The sequence below is a fragment of the Cyrtonyx montezumae genome, unplaced genomic scaffold (genome assembly GCF_038088225.1).
Source record: "Cyrtonyx montezumae isolate F1298 unplaced genomic scaffold, pur_monq_1.0 scaffold_7, whole genome shotgun sequence".
Taxonomy (NCBI): Eukaryota; Metazoa; Chordata; class Aves; order Galliformes; family Odontophoridae; genus Cyrtonyx; species Cyrtonyx montezumae.
Window position 1 is genome coordinate 32158709 of NW_027072078.1, and position 17460 is coordinate 32176168.

The 17460-nt window shown below is 36.3% G+C and overlaps 1 protein-coding gene across 1 annotated transcript in view; it reads left to right on the forward strand.

The window, feature by feature from the left end:
* Nucleotides 1-17460, forward strand: part of ARHGAP15 (Rho GTPase activating protein 15) — a 314922-nt gene that overhangs the window by 183514 nt on the left and 113948 nt on the right. Inside the window, exon 10 of the mRNA XM_065751003.1 lies at nucleotides 8298-8396. Coding sequence (XP_065607075.1) covers nucleotides 8298-8396 — 99 coding nt within the window. The remainder of the gene's footprint in view (nucleotides 1-8297; nucleotides 8397-17460) is intronic.

Sequence of the window (17460 nt, forward strand, 5' to 3'; positions counted from 1 at the left end):
TTTAACAACTTAAAATTTGTGCCAGTGAATAATACATGCTTTGAATCAGAGACCTTTCCATGCTTCACTTTCTTACGAAGCTGGTCAGACATCACTTTCACATATCCTTAAAAAAGTGTTGCTTGGATAAAAAGCGTTTGCAAGATTATCCACAAAGTGTTCTCCTAAGAAGCTGGTAGTTAACTTGAAGGCAGTAGCATGCTGACCACTAATAATCAAGGCAAGCCATGTTTTTGAATGTTGTCTGGAATAATGCTTTAAAAATTTACGCGCTCCCAAATTATTATGTGTGAAACCCACAACTGCACATGCAAATTGTCAAGCAAAAGGCATTTTGCCAGCAGCCCCTGTCAGTCTCCAGAGTGTGAATGTTCCAGTGGTGTGTCAAAAATGGCAAGGGGTGTTGCCTAGCGTGTGTGAAATAGATCTGTCCTGAGCCAGGAGGCTGACCCCAACTAAAGACCAAGAGTCAAACTCCAGCTGGGCCCATCGTCTGAGGAGTAAGAGGGGATTGTATGAGTTAGCTTTGTGTGTATTAGATACGTGGAAAGATGTTCAGCAAGGTGTTCCTTCCTCTAAGGAAGTCTTCTGTATTTAAAACCATTCTGTGCCGTAGTAGTGGGCTTCTGCTTCTAACTTCCACAGATGCTTTAAAAACGCCATAGATACAAACGTGTGAGTGTGCTCAACTTTCAATTGTCCTTTAACAATTGTACTGTCTGATTTCACTACATCAGCAAATATTGCCTCATTGAAATACTGTGTGGGTTGAGGGTGGGATTTGAATGCATCCCATCAGCTTGTTTCAGTTATTACAGAAATAGTGTAGAAATTTTTTTAATTTCTGGATTTAAGGTGTCTTTGTTGTTGTTGTTGTTGTTTTGTTTTGTTTTTAGTTTAATAAAGTGTGGCTGATGAATCTCCTGTGGTGTTACATAGGGATCAGATGTGATCCCTGCTAACAAATCCAGATTCATTAGCATAACTCAAATTCATCCTCTAATATATCTCTCTAGGAAAGCCAGATGCATTTTATTTTGGCTACACTTGTGTTAAGCTCTTGATTCATAAACATAGCTTGGTTCTACCTGAGATAATCTCCTACGGAGAGCCAAGATTCATGATTTGGGGCACAGTAACTCAGAATCGGCACTTGGCACATTTTTTTAACTGAAGTAATGTTACCATAAAGAAAACATGTTAGTTATATACCATGCAGTTTCATTAGGATTAGCTTTTGACCATGCAAATGAGGTAGGATTCGTTAGCGCAGCTTAATTCCAGTCTACGGTAAGTCTATGTGAAATGCACATTTGATAAGGTTCCTCCATTGTCTTCACCAGAGTTTATCCCTTAATCTGTTAAAATGTTATGAAAATGCAGTTGCAGTGTTTATACACAGACTACTTTAAAATGTTAATTTTTAGACTCACATTAGAATATTTTTAAATCACAAAATGCAAACAGCAAACGAAAAATTAAAAGATTGCCAAATTTTGTATTACAACATACATCTATTTATTTTTTCTAAAGGTGAATGAAATGGCTGCAGATGTCTCTCAAAACTGTTAGCTTGTTTCTTAGGGGAAAACCTTGTTAACCAATTTTTACAAGAAAAAATCCCTCCAGCTCTGAGAACACTCATATTAACTTTTATCCCGTAGGGAATTGCTTCTGTCAGAATTGCAAATCCCCTAAAATAGGGGCTCATAATAAAAGTGTGTCTAAAGCCTTGCAGGACATCTCTGTACCAAATTTCTGACAAAGAGCTGTTCTGTGTACTAGCGAAGAATTGATATAAATATCTATGAAGCGTGTGGTGTTAATTACTCTAAAGCAGTGGCACTGTAGGTGATGTGAAAACCTTCACTTTTCATCAAGTGCTATTCATATTTGCCAAGGGCACTATAAAGCTCTCAAATCTATATTGATTTTTTACATTGTATGTCACGTTGGAACCAAAACTCCAATAAATTTAACACGTAAATTATAGTCATGAGTAAATACATTTTAAGGTGGTAAGTTCACTTAAACACAGTTCTGCGAGCTGTTAGTCACTGATGTGTACACACTTGGCCAGAAGACTCGACACATTTCTCCACATTAACCAAATTTGGGAATACAGGCTTCAAAATTAAATAGCAGTTTGATCTCCTGGGGTACTTTGTTCTGCCAACACTATTATCAGAAAATCTAGGAATTATGTGATTGTCATTTAACTCTTAACAAAACTTTGTTCGTGTAAGATGTAGCAAATATCTGTAGTGAATAAAGTGGCTGTTTAGCCAATGGGTAGAATAAGAAATAGGAGGATGATAATCAAAGAAGGGCAATCTGCAAATGTTTGTTGTTTGGTTATGCTACTCTTTTGCCTATGAGAATCCCATATGTGAAGAGCACGTTGGCTCCATTTGTTGCAATGGACTGGTACATGGGGCTTTTAATGCTCCATTGAGTACTCTAATGAAGATTGTCAGTCCTCACAGTTCATGCTCACATGAAATTTATTTGGTATGGAAGAATTCTGAACCATTTTTGAGGCAATGTGTAATGCAGTATTTTTGTGTACCACGTAAGGGGCCTGTATGCACATTCAGCTTGTGTGTATCTACATACGCATGAAGCTAGAAATGATAAGAGGCATGTTCCATGCCTGCCATTTTAACAATGTTATTTCAAGAATAGCTGTGTTCAAATTTATATGCTAGGTCAGGGGTTCTCATTTCCTTGGGATTGAAATATTCTCAGAATTTACAGAATCTGCACTAATATGCTAGAAAAATAATATATAAATCTTCTCTTTTAGAACTTCTTTATAGTCTATAATTGAACTTTGATCTTTATGTTTGATCATTGTCATGATTTAATATTACCCTAAATGAATAGCCAACCTTCAACTTGATATTGGCCAGCGAACTTCCTTATTTCTGAGCTTCTTTAGCCAAGCAAAAAAAGAAAAGCTTCTATGAAATGGTGACTTGAGAGCTATGGTAGTTGTACTGGTGATAGACTAGCTCAAAACACACTTTCAGTAAATGAAAAATAGAAAATTAAATGAAAACATTAGTAACAACTTATAAATGACGCTGTGGGTAATGAGGACAATGTAGATGACAAGAAACTCACCGAGGGGTTTGTTGTTATTGTTGTTGACTTTTTATTTCAAAATGTAGATAATGAAGGAAGTTCACAGAACTTATAGAATAAGTTAAAGCACAAAAAACAAAAAAAACCCAAAACAATGTGAAAATTGGAATGGTTACAAATCTTTCAAGATGAATCTAAAAGCTGTTCAATTGCTGATGAAAGGAGCTAGCTGTTGTTTGGCTTGATAGCCTATATAACAAGGCTGAGCATATGTTGGTGGTTGTGCAGATAGCAGCACAAAGATCACCATTTATTTCATTTACAGACAAGGGAAAAAAAACATTATTGTCTCATTGGACCTTGGAGTAATTCAGTGTAGTGGAAGTAATGCTCATGAGAAGTCCAAATGCAAAGACTAAGATTTCCTCTTGATGCATTCTGTAATTCTTCTGGGTTATAAAAATATATACATACATGTGTATATAAACTGAGTGGTGTCTATAATATCTTAGGAAAAGTTAGGAACTATTCTCTTTGATTTGGAGAAGCAGCAGGTGGGTCGCAAGAATATTTTTCTTTTTTGACCACAACATGGACTTTCTGATTTTTTTCCAAACCCACTGGATGGCCAAACACTGGGCAAAGTGATATTTCCATTGACACTACTCTAATCATGACATAATGATCAGAAATCATTCACATAATTTAAAAGTATATCATTTTTGAGACCTGCTTTAAGAAGAAGTACAGCAACCTCACATTCTCTGAATTTAAATGAACTCTTGTCTCCAATAATACACCATAATTTCTTCAAAGAGACTAGTGTCTACAGTATTCTCTATTTTTTTTTCTGAGAAAGTAAAACAAATCTTGTAGCTCATATGCCACTTAATAGTAACTGTTCACAAATGTAATTTTTCTTTAATTGATGACCACCACAGATCAACGGTATAAAGTAAATCTCCATGTTAAAAGGGCTGGCAAGAATCCCAGCTAGCATAAATCAGGGGAGCTCTGTTGACAACCTTGCTGACTTCAGTCAGCTGAGAACCTGGCCCACTTATTGTATAAGCCTCGTGGTGTTACCTGGAGCCCCAGTTGGTGAAGAGCCTGATTTTAAAGTCTGATTTGGTATTCTGGATCAACTCTTGGAGCAACCAGAAGTCACCAATCAGAATGTGGTCCTTGCGGCCTCCCTCATTCTTCTTCCAAAAAAATTAATTGCTACAGTGCTTACTGTCCTGTGTCCCTCCCTGCTCATGCTTCTCTTTTTCTTTGTTTTTGCCCATTCCTTTTCTATTCCTCTTTTGCCCTCCCAACCTTCAAAAGGTACAAAGTAAGCAAACAACACAGACATCAATACAAAGCTCTGGTAGTCCAGCAGTTCAAATTCAAATGTAGTGGAGTTCACTCTGCAAGTATTTTCTCCTGAAAGGCAATTAACTATATTACATGGATATAATTCATGCTTTTAAAAACAGGGACGTAACACCATTATACCTTCTGTTGTGTCAGAATTCAAGATTCTCTGAGAATTTGGGATGTTAACAATTCTCTACCCTTTTTTTTTTTCTCCCCATAAAAAATACTGAAATATGAGTTCTCCCCAGTGTGGCCGCATCTCAACCATGTACACCAAAAACAGTTAAACAATGACATTCTCAGTGAGGATGTGGCTTTTGCGATTTTGTTTTAATTGTTTCTCTTCCAGAAGTATTGTCTCTCCTAGGCTGGGATTCTGCAGCTCAGGATTAGTGGCTTTGCTGCAGCCTGTGAAAGCTGCTCAAAAACAGCAACTCTGTCAGGCTCAGGAGAACTTGAAGCTCCCCAGAACAAACAATTCATTGCAGCTGTAATCTTCATTTTATATTATACAACTTGTGAATGTCCATTCCCTCCTCTTCTGGTGTCTCATTTCATATCTGTGTGCAAAGTTGTCACACACCCTACCGTCCTGAATAGAAGGCTGAATGCACAGATACCAGGGATGTGTAATGTAAACCATACCACCAAACTTATTGTGAATATATTGCTCTTCTTAAAAATGCTTGTTGTTTTTTCATACTACAGTATTGACTAACTGTCCGTGTTTGATGTATGGTTTACCAGCCTGATGTAGACTTATGGTTAGAGCTTAACTTGTTAGTTCTGCTTTTGCAGCCAATTCAGAATAACTACAGATGCCCCAAGATATTAAAATTGACTGCTCAAATGGACTCAGTGTGGGAGTTTCATTGGTTTTAAATTGATAACAGCTGAAAGAGTGAATGATTAAAGCTGTATATGGGCATAGTATGCAGCTCCTTTGTACAAGCTCTTGTGAACAGAATCCACAGTATGGGAATTGCCTTTGTTCTAATAAAAGATATTTCTGAACAATTGTTAGTTTAAATTTTTAAATGATGAAACAAGAGCATTTCAGGAGCCTATAGAGGAAATAATTCCTGAGAAACTGGAATAACTCTGAGAAGATAAAGTGGATTTCTATTCAGAGGGGAGCATTTAAAGTTAAGTAGCATTCCATAAGGTGGTAATTGTGTCTATTTCCCAGGCATTTGAGTTAAATAAGCTGGATAGGAAACATAAACTGTCATAACAGGAGGTTAGGAGTGTTGTGTACATTTTTTTTTTCAAGTCATAAAAAATGAAGTTTTGAAGGGCCTTATCACAAATAAATCCAACAAGGTCTTTTTTTTCCCTCCTTTATCCCTTTGGGAGCAGTTCTTATTCTTTGAAAAAAATGTTCTGGATTGTTTCTCCTCAGACTAGATTTGAATATGCACACTTGTAAAAAGAATAAGAAACAAATATTAAAATCTTACTTACGCATCAATCTAGTGTACAAAAAATTACTAAATTTTTATTAGCCATTCAGATAATATCTCATTTGTAAAGTGCTTTACAAAAAAAAATTAAAAAAAGTGAGTTTTCCCCAGCTATCCCTGTGACCTCTAAGAGTGTAAAAATGGTGATTGCAACTCCTGCAAAACCCATATTTATGTTTGGAAACGGATCCAGCAAAAATCCATTGGCTGGATATGGTCACAGAGCCTGTGGTTCAGGAGCACCCAGAATTCAGAATATTTGGATGACTCATAAGGTCAAGTACTTCAAAACTATATATTGTAACCATATTTGTATACCAAAAGATATGCAAAATGGGATTAATCATGTACTGGAGAAGGTACAGGATGCATATCCAGAAAAGGGGTGATGGCCCAGGTGAGAACTGCAGATCTGTTTCCAGACTTGTCAAATTTTCCTCCAAGGAACAGCAAGTGTTCTGCATTCATACTAAAATATGAAATAATAACTACAAAATCCTATCAGTGGTTATAATGGGGAAGTTGCTGAATTTCCTTGCATTCATTTCCATTCAGTTCTTCACATACTGCCTATCTAAACACAGTGCAGGAGAAATTGTTTACAAATATCTTTGCTTTTTAATTCTTTTTAACATAATTTACATGGGAGAACATTCCATTTTATGCAAAGAATTTGATGGGTTTTTGCTAAAATTTCAAAAAAACACAGCAATTAAGATGTCAAAAGAGGAAGTGCTAGTACTTTTTAATCGTAAATCACTGTATATATAATTACCACTGAAGGCAGCTATAAATGTTTTATGAAGAATATGTAACCAGACTGTGCTTTGTCAGAAACATAACCCCAAAACATATAACAGCCTGTTTGCTGATGCTTAACGCTGCACGTGCACACAAACCTCTTCAGTGTAGTTCTGTAAACCCAGTCCTCCATTCCTTCTGCAGCCAAAACTATGGCTAACTTCAACTCAAGCTTTGATTTCCTCTACCAAAATGCAGATCATACACACTGGAAAGTATATTTGGTGCATACACCATCCTCTTTGGTATGTTGGATAAGTTTCTCTGGTGAATTCTTATAAAGCCATCTAGGAAAGCAAAGGCAGTCAAGTTTCCCACATCTAAGCTCAGTAAGGAATAGCTTTGGTTAATGATAGGAAGGTGAAGTTACTGTCATTCCAAAGCAGAAAATGAACAAACAGAACTCGGCCTGGTAGTGTGAAAAAGTTGTGCTTCTTTGAGAGAGAATGACTCGAAGTGATTATGGTGCAAGATGGTGGGACTGCCTATGGAGAAAATGTCCTAGGGCAATAGGAACTTGAGGACTGCAGGCAGTCTTGCTGCTCTGAGAGTGAGTGTGCTCGGTGGCTTTGCCCTACAGGAGCCCAATCTTGCCTTCAAAAGCATTTTTGAAATCCTCTATGACAATTTTCAAAATGTGTGCTGTTGAAATGCTATATGGAGACTGTCTTTTTGGATAAATGATGGTACTACAGGCTTATTGTTTGAGCATTTAACCGGCTCCTATTGAACAGTTTTGTTCATCTGTTTGATTCATTTTGATTCTAGCTGACAACATCCCCATTACTGATGGCTCTTTTCATAATTTCTCAAACATATAGAGTAGAAATGAGGTGGAGGAAGCTAATTAGTTATCTGAAGAGTTTAACATGATTATATGAATATGCTTTAGGATGAACACTGAGTTAATCAAACCTTTTACATGATAATAAGTAAAACATAATATTATTGGTCTGAATACTTATTTATCAATGAAACAACAGAAGTCACCAGTTAAAGTTGGTGCAGCATAAGCCATCCTCATCAAAATACATTTAGTATCTTCCATTTTTCGGGCAGGTAATTTGATGATTAAAATCTAATGGTTAGATGAAATTATATTATGAGTCCTAATGATGTGAATTAATGATGGCCTTGAACCCATATGATAGTTTATGATGAGTCTGAAACTCCACATGCATGGAAGAGGCTTGAGTGTCAAGGCTGGACCATTAGTTGATATTAAGTAGGATTTTGGATTCAAGATTATGGAGCATTTTTTAAAAATGGACTTCACTTGTTTATAACTTGTCCAAAAAATTTCGAAAGACCACAGCCTGTAAGCATTAAGAAGATCATTGTATAAATGAAAATTTTAGCTTCAGCCCATTGGAGATATATGAGTGTTACTGCAAGAAAGAGAGCATTGTTACTGGGGCTGAAATTAATGATCACTAGGACTCAGACTTGTCTGTAGCTTTGTTTGCCTTCCTTCCATACTTGAGTTTTTAATTGATGTGCAAACTCAGAAAAGAGAAAAACTCTACTGCTAGTAATATGCTTTAATCTATTTTTCTGTGCTTTTTTTTCCCTCTCAAAATGTAGATCAAATTTTTGGGTCCCATTTGCACTTGGTATGTGAACATGAGAATTCTACCGTCCCCCTGTTTGTGAGACAGTGCATAAAAGCTGTTGAAAGAAGAGGTGAGTACCTTAGTATTTAACACTATCTTTTGTTTCTCTGTTAGCACAGAAAGTTTAACCTTGCAACTCTTCTCAAATGACCAGAATTGTTAGGCAGTTTGTTTTATAATATAGTTATGCTCTACACTACATCCTGCTCTGTATTTTCATTTTCCTTACACGATATGACACGAATAAAACCCATTCACGCTGATTATTCCCTGTATCTTGCTTAGTATGTTATTTTAATCTTTCTCCAGGTAAGCAAATATTAAAAATTGATAAAATATCAGCAAACATTATTTCTTTCTGAAATCTCTGGTGAACATAATGCCAATATGTTTTAGTAATTCTGAATAGTATTCAATGAAAATTAATTTTATTTTAGTGTGACCTCCAAATTTCTTTTTTTTTTAATGTATGCAAGTGCCTAGTTTTTATTGTTACTTTAAAAAGTAATAATACTGTAAGGATAATGGAAGGAGTATTCGTCCTCATTTAAAGTTTTGATTAATTTAATGAGAGAGATTTTCATAGTAGAAAAAGATGTACTTAACACCGTTGCCTTCCTTCCTTCCTTTTGACTGTATCTTCTCTCACTGAAGGTCATTTTCTTTGGAAGGTACATGCGGTAGATGCAGAATCTTAAAATGTATTGAATAAAAATGTGAGGCTTCATCACCATCTGTTACAAGTTTACAACTTGTTCCAGGGATCTGGGGAAACATATATCTTGCAAAAGATAGAAAATTTATTTTCAGAATAAGACTGGGTGAACCCATTGTCACTGCCATATCCCGGAGTCTCAGAACAAGAGAACCAATGACAAATAAAAAGACACTTAGACCCTTAACCACAAAGGAAAAGGCTATTTTAATTCCATCATTGTTACCTGATTTTATAGTGAAAGGTGCAATAAAACTACCCTGGAGTTTCAAACTCTGGGAAATTCATGCTTTAATGATACAGCAAAGAGAGTACTGGGATATTACTGTTCCCAGAATGATTGCCAGGAAGGCAGAGACTAACAAACTGGAGACCGTTCAGTAGGGGGAGATAGTAGCATTAGTTTCTTGGTGGAGGACCAGAGGATGGATGAAAGGAGAGAGACAAAGAAAGGGGACGTATGAAATGTATGAAGGGCTATTAATAGTGGAGGAATTGTAAGGAGAAACTCAGGGCTCAAAAAGGAAAGGCAGAGATTACGTGATAAAAATGCCATACAGTGTTGAATATTTCTTACTGACTGCTTGGTTCTGAATTTAGCATGGGTTCTCCAAAAGATGCACTAGATGTTTTACAGATAATTTGTGGTCTCTGATCACTGTTTCAGGAGAAGTAAGAACAAAGGTCTCTATACTACTGAACTTGGAAAAATCCAAGAAACCTTATTTGATGTTTATTGTCTGTGAAATATGCACAGAGGAAAATATCACAGAAGAATTCATCCTTTGGTGTATTGTACTATTATACAGTACTCTTCAAACTTGCTGTAACAGGGAGGAAATCCATTCCTTTTACATACACACTTCAGCCTACTGTGTATGTACATAAAAACAAATCATATGGCATGAGATAAAATTTTTAATTTTATCGCAGTATTTATGAGTTTACATTTGATACACTTTTTTATATTATCCTTTTCTTGGATTAAGATGCTTGCATTTACTCACATTCTATTTACTCAAAGTGTTGTTTTTACTAAGTTCTGGCATAAACTATCTCAGGACAGCAGTAATTTATGTGAAGTTAAGTCCAATGTTTATGCAAGCTTCTGATGACATTTTATACTGGGGTTGGTATTAGGAAGCAGTATGTGGAGGTGCCAAGTCTCCCGGCATGGCTGAGACTCAACAGATCTGAAGTCGTCCTCTTAATGGCCAGATACGCCTCCAGCCAAGATACTCAACTGCAGAGTCATGGGAAATACTTATGTACCAATTATGGGAAAGGCACATTTAATGAAAACTGTATGTTTACTTTCATAGTCTTAGTAAGATGGCCTAAATACTCAGTACAGCTGGCATATTGGCTGTTGTAAGAAAGCTTTTTTTTTTTTCCCTGAAGTTGCTTTTTTCCTATTTAGAAAATATATCATCCAATGTACCAAAAATGTTACTTGTTTTTTTCATTTCATGTAAATGATTACAGGGGAAAAAAAAAAGGTCTTAAGAGACTAATCCTAAAGGTTGCTTACAAAATATTCATATTTTGCTGTATGGTTGTGCTCTTATTTATGAGTTCATAGTTTTAATTATTATTTATCTATCGATTTTCCTACATGTGTGTGTGTGATTTTTTTGAACATTATCGCTGCTCACAGAAAGTAAGATCTGAATAAGCCATATTAATTAGTACATGTTCCTGTGTGGATGAGGTTACATACAGTAGCCAACCGTACTAATATTCTCCCACCACAGATTAAAAATGTAGAGGGTGTCATTAACTGTTGGCAAGATTTCCTGTTTAGTTACACTATTTTTAAATGAATGTCTACATTGAAATGAGAGGATTTATTCTGATCTTTTTCTGCAACTTAGATCAGATTTTGGTTGTTTGTCCCCTAGGCTATTGTTTGCTCATTCACCACTTCAGGACAGAGGTGCTTTATAAGGTCTAGTCTAAAATTTCTCACTCCATAATGCATATTTATCTGTCCAACAAGAATTCATTTGTTCAAGAGTGAATTCCTTTTTTTTTTTCTGTGTCTTTTTGTGGTTATTGAAATAAAACTGGAAAGCAGTGTCTTTATCCATTCAGTCAGCCATCTTGCAGAGCTGGTAGTGGAGTTTAAAACAGACAGCATTTAAAAATGTACCCATTTTTTGTAAACTTCAAAGTTAATTAACTCCTTTTTATTTTTATTTTATTTTTTTTAGGTGTTGAGAAAGCTTTGGGCTTTTTTCCTCCTTCTTCATTTATGCATTCACAAATTTTGACGAAATTCATGCTCCGAGTACTTAAATGTACAGATCTATGCCACTATAGTCCAAAACATTTTATCAGTGTTGGACCCTCGGCACTGAATGTAGTGTTCTTGATAGAAAAATCTGCTGAGTACATGATGTTATTTGGAAAAGGAATAATTTTGAACCATGCATTGGTCAGATTGAAGAAATACAGTGGCTGCTCAAAGATTTCTTTCATTTCACTTTGTGATTTCTCAGGGGCCTTGAAGGGAAAGTTTTTCAGGGAAAAGTGTATAAATACGGATTTTTTGTGGATATTCTGTTACTTTGCCACCAACACCTACTTTGGATGGACACTGAGCTGTTCTAATCTATTGACCTGCTCCTTTCAATCCATGCTTGGCTGTGTCACCAGGAGGTGTGTGGTGGGAAGCACCAAGCCCACAGAATTGAGCCTGCCATGGTCCTCCTTGCACAAAGTCCATGTGCCATGTGCTCCTGCCGAGGGTGGGGTCCATTGCAGGATTTCTGGTGTTTCCAGGCCAGATATGATTTCCAGTCATTTCTTGAGTCTCTTATTTATTTTGATATACTTGAACCTTTAAAAGTCATGGCTGTTTTTTGCATTTTTTTAACTAAGTGGAAGGCATGAGTAGAACGCATACAAAAAATAAAAATATCGGTCTGCATTGTACCTAAGCAAAATGCCATCTAGTACTTCTCACAGTAAAATTTTATCGTGTGAAATTAGCCTCATACTAAACTCTTTTCCAGGGACGATCATCTGTCTGTGTGTCTAATGACAGAGTAAATGAACACCCCAAGCAGTCAGTGTCCTAAAACTACTGGGGGTATCCAGTGTACTTCAGTTTTTTTGTTTGTTTTTTTTTTAAGAAATACAGTACTAATGCTCCAGGGAAATATAATTTAACTTTCATCTCTCTTTTGAAATGTCCTTCATTTTCTCCCTCTATTCCCAAATCCACGTTAGCGCTCTCAAGTCAGTGTAAATGCCTTAGAAATGGCATGGTAGGCAGCAAATCTCATGATTACAGGTACAGTTTTTGTTTGAAGCTGGACATTGCAGACATTGTTTTCTGTTGCTTTTCTTGGAGCACAGGATGCTCTGACAGGAATGATACACAAAATTACATATTTGATCCAATGCCTAAAAGCCACCCTGGGATCCATAACCTTGCTTAAAGATTTAAGGAAGACCTTTAGTCCACTTCTGAGGAGGTTCTTAGCTTAGAAAACTTTATCTTTCGACTTTACTTCTTAGCAGCTGTTATGTTTTTTTGCTGTCGTTTGTTTGACAGGATCCAGTTATAGGTTCCGATGTCTGTTTAAAGAAACAGGGAGGTTGTTGGCTTTAAAATTCCCTTACTGCTTGTGTGTTCAACATTTTCCCAGGCTTTTCTACATAGTTTGCCAAGTAAAGGGACTGACCTTTTGTAGCAAACACTTTTTCATTTCTAAATGCTCACTTTGATTTTTGTCCCATTTTATGCTCATTCCAAACTGTTTACAACCCACTAAAAATGACTGTGAATTATATGTTTGTGTAATGGATTCCTTTTGTGGTTGGAGTGGAATGTTTACTTTGAACAATTAGTTATCTTTGGGCAGATTATAGTGACCTGAAAAAAGAATTGCTAAAATTATTATAGTACCTTAACTATTTCCTTTTGTTATCTTCTCTGTTTGGCCAGTGTATTATTTACTGTTTCGCTGCTCTGAACCCTAGTGAAGAAATCATGTTAAATGAGAAAGGTGACAAAAGCCCCAAAGTTTGGGGCTCCCATCCTGAGGGGAGGGGCTGGGTCCTTGAACAAGGCTTCAGGAATGACCGTTAGTCCCCGAGAGGATGGATGGGTGTACAGCTTTCAGAGAAAACAGTTGTGAGAAAAGTTTTAAGTTGAAAATCATATTTCTTAAAATGCGTCCTGATTTTGACATCTCACAGCATCTAAAATCGATAACTGGTTTGGCTTTAACTATAATTTGATTAGGAATAATATTATTGTAGGATTGCACACGTACTCAGTCTCATACACCAGAATCTTTAGTGTTTGATGGAGAAAATGTCTTGAGCAAAGATAAAGTATCTTATGGAGTGCAGTAAAGAAATACAGTCATCTTCATGAAGACAAACGAAGATTAAAAAGGTATTTTAAACTATCTCACCTCCCAAATGGCATTCTGCTCTGTGACAGAAGGTTGTGTCCTTTCATCTGTTTTATCTCTTAATCTAAATGCTAAAATGCAGCTAAAAGCACTTTAAAACCTATATATATTAAAAAAAAAAAAAAGTGAAATATTACCTTCTAAATCATGAACTGCTTTAAAGGTAGTCAGTATTCTGGTAGAAAGTTTACATAGGGGAGATTCACTTATCTTAAGGAATTAAGAAAAGAGGAAATGAGTTTTAAAAATATAAAGCATTGTGAATATACAGATAGGGAAAGAAAAAAAAAAGAGTATAGAACAGTTTAAGACTGTCTCACTTTCAAATGGAAGAGAACATAGCATAAGACTTGAAAAATATCCCAGACGCCTCTGATCACTGATGGTTCCCACGTGGGTCGTGCATTTTGGCCTGGTGTACTGAGTAGGTTATTGTAAAGAGGTGGAGATGACAGAAGACACAAGACTCGTTTAGCCAATGTATTTATCTACTCTGATACTCCATATTATTAGATTTGTGTTCAGCAACTTTGTCTTGTAGAGTGTGTTTAGCTTAAGTAATTTGGTACCCAGAAATACTTCAGTCCCATTCCTGAAGACCAGAAGAAGGGAATTCAAAGTACAGGGTAGTTTTGGGAGAGTATGTTTGGCATCACTGTTGAACTTCCATTAACCATACAGTGTTTCTGGGCTACTTCCCAGCACCATTAAACCAAACCCATCAGACAGTGGCACAAAGGATAAGTTCCAGCAAGATTTTATTGAGAAAAGGCAGCCTAAGGATATCATATCCTGGTCACAGGACAGCTTTATACTTCTGCCTTGAGTGTGGTATTGCTCCCCCATACCAATTGGCCCCTGTGCAACCACTAGAGAAGTATTTTATTTGTATTTTCTCTATCAGAAATTTTGCTTTGCATATTTCTATTCTCAGAATAAGAACTTGTTCATGAATAGTAGTTTGTTTCCTACAAGCACATTCACTGATGTTCTGTACTTATTTTCCCCTAGAAAGGTATTTTTCATCTCTTTTCCTTCTCCCAGGCTTACATATGCTTCCTTGCTTACTGTAATATAATTTTACATACTGTTTCCAGTGGCTTTAGCATTCAGTACCCTGAAAGTACAGAGATCATATTGCCCATCAAATGATCTGAGCTCCCAGTTCTGCTAATTTTGTTCTGTTCATTCTTTCCCACTTTGGGATAATCTATTATACTTGGATCCAGGCACGCACCAAAAGCTAATACTTCCATGAAGAATGTGCAATTTGTACTGTTTAGCTTGTGATGAGATTCCTGAAGTCTTTTATGATTCTGTCTTGTTCCAAGGAGGCTTCTGCTCCCAACATTTATAAGCATTGAATTAAAAAAAAAAAGTAAAACAAACTGATAAAAAAAATTAGACACAAAAATATCCAGCAGTTCAGCAGATAAAGCATTTTTCCAGGGAATTCTAGTGGGTTGAAGAAAACCGTTTCTGAGGGCATTGAACTATGTTTACTTTAATGTGGCCAACAGGCATAAACTTAAACGTACAGATGAATGCAATAGAAAATGACCAAGTTCTGAGAAAAGCCCTTGTAAGTTTGTGATTTAAAATGTTGTTGTGTTTTTCTTCATCTTCTTTTGAGCAGAAATTAAGAGCAGTTGAATTTAGTGCAAACATATTGGCAAGCTTTCCCTGCCCTGTTCTGTCTTCAGGCTCAGGCAATCCCACTATAGCCACCTTTCTTAGAGCAAGAGCCAGTTAATAGCATTGTGCAAGGTCCAAGTCAGAATTGGCTCTGAAGGGTATTCACTCTGGGGCCTCTGTGTCTGCTAGAAAGCCACATTCCGAGTTAGGAAAAATATCAAGAAGTGTCAACAGGAAACATCACGGAAGAGGCGTACAAGACAAATTAGAGAAGAGGAGACAACAGCAGAAAAAAAAAGAAAAAGAAAAAGAAAAAAAAATAGCCTTGCAATGACAAAATAAATATATATTTAAAACTTCTGAAAGCAGCTACTCAGGAGGAGAAGCCATAAGAAAGACAGGCACTTGAGCCAGTTTCTGTACCTGTCATAGCTACCTGATACCTGTTTCACTGATTAATCTGTTCCAGAGAGATGTATCCATTGCTATGAGAAAGGGGGGATTTGTATTTTAAGCCTTGCCAGTAACAATAAGCAGACACTCAGTGTGCACCAGAGTGACTTCTGCAATGCCTGGGCCAAATTCATGCCTTGGGTAATTTTATTGCTTTTACTGGAATTACACCAGAGATGAGTTTGGCCTTTTGCCTTTTTCTAGCATTGTATAATATATCTATTAGTGAACACATAGAAGGAAACAGGGCATTTTCTCTTCAGAAATTTCCATAAAATCTTTCTCAATTGGCATAATAAATAAAAGAAGCCACTTAACCTATGAAACACAAAGGAATCAAACAACATTTTCTCGATATGAAAATAATGTTAATACACTTTGTGAATCAAAGAGTCGACGTGTACAAAAAACCTAGAGAAATGTAAAGCCAGCTGCCTGTAACTGGTGCTCAGTCCATGCTAGTGAGAACATGGAGGTCCTGACGTACCTCCTGGTCACGTTGAAGGAAGCACACACTTGAGGATATCCACCGTTGATCAATAAAAGAAGGAGATAGATAGATAGATAGATAGATAGATAGATAGATAGATAGATAGATAGATAGATCCTCTCCTATCCTCCTGAAATGCTGAGGATATGATCCATCACTTTCCAGTACAATGCACGTACCATCACAGGCAAAGATCTGGCAGCATTTCCTCTGCAAACCCCATTAAATCAGGCTTAGCAGTTCAGCCATTAATGGAACACTTTGGGCTAACACTAGGCAAAATAATTCTGGCCTAGGGATGTTCACAAGGAAAAAAGTTTAAGTTCATGATGTCCCTTTAGGGAAAAAGAAAAAAATGTAGTTGCATGTTCAGATTCTTTCAGCATCCCTTCTCCTTAAGTTTATAGATTTTAAAGGAAATTATGAAAGCATAATCCCACACAGTAGACTAATTACTTTTCCTGTTAAAAATATAAAAAATTGCTACAACAACACTATATTTTCAGAAAAAAAAGTGTTCTTGTAATAAAAGAGGAAGTAAAAAGTTTTGCTGTCTGTATGCAGCACGATGGAGTCAGTAAAAAAAATCCTGTCTTCTTTTTTCTGCCTGCAATTCAAGAGAGCAAATAACTGCAGTTGTATTTTATTACTTCAATTATTTGCTGTAGCAGCTTGTGTTACATCAATGTTTTAACCGTATAATATAGCAGCCTAATGGAATGGATGCCTAAGTGAGAGAAATTGTATCAACGGAAGGCTTCAGGAGCAAGGCAGAGGGCAAAGCAAGACCAGCTTAAAAAGGAGACGTTATGGTAACAGTTTCTCTTCTTTAAGAGAGTTTTTTTTTTTTTTTTTAGTTTATTTTATTCCTATGAATTTATGAAGTTGATGTTGCTAGCAATCTGGCAACTGAATCATCCCTAAATTTGCTACTGCATGAGAACCCCCCACCTACCCCAGGAATCAACAAGTCATAAAGACCTCCAGTTGAGCATTTGCATAGCAGATTGTTTTATTTTAATCAGTATCCTTGCAGATCATGGATGTAATTATATAGCAAACCGACTTCTTTTTGTCTTCACACAAACAATGCCCACTGGTTTGAGTGGAATGACATGGATGTCATTTTGTTTTATAACACAGCAGAACCACTTCGATCTCTGATACTTCCAGACAGACTGATCCAGTTCTCAATGCCTCTGATGCACTTTGTTTTTCTGCTGCCAGAGATGATATATTTGAAGTCATTCAGATTCCTGAGATACAAATATTGCTAATAGGAACTGCTTTCTCAGGTTTATTCTACTTCTTAATTAACGTAAGTTATTTAATTCTATAATTCTTGATTTGCTGTGATCAGTTCAGTAAAAAACTTCTCTTTAAGGAAGTATATAAGACACATTTTGTGGTC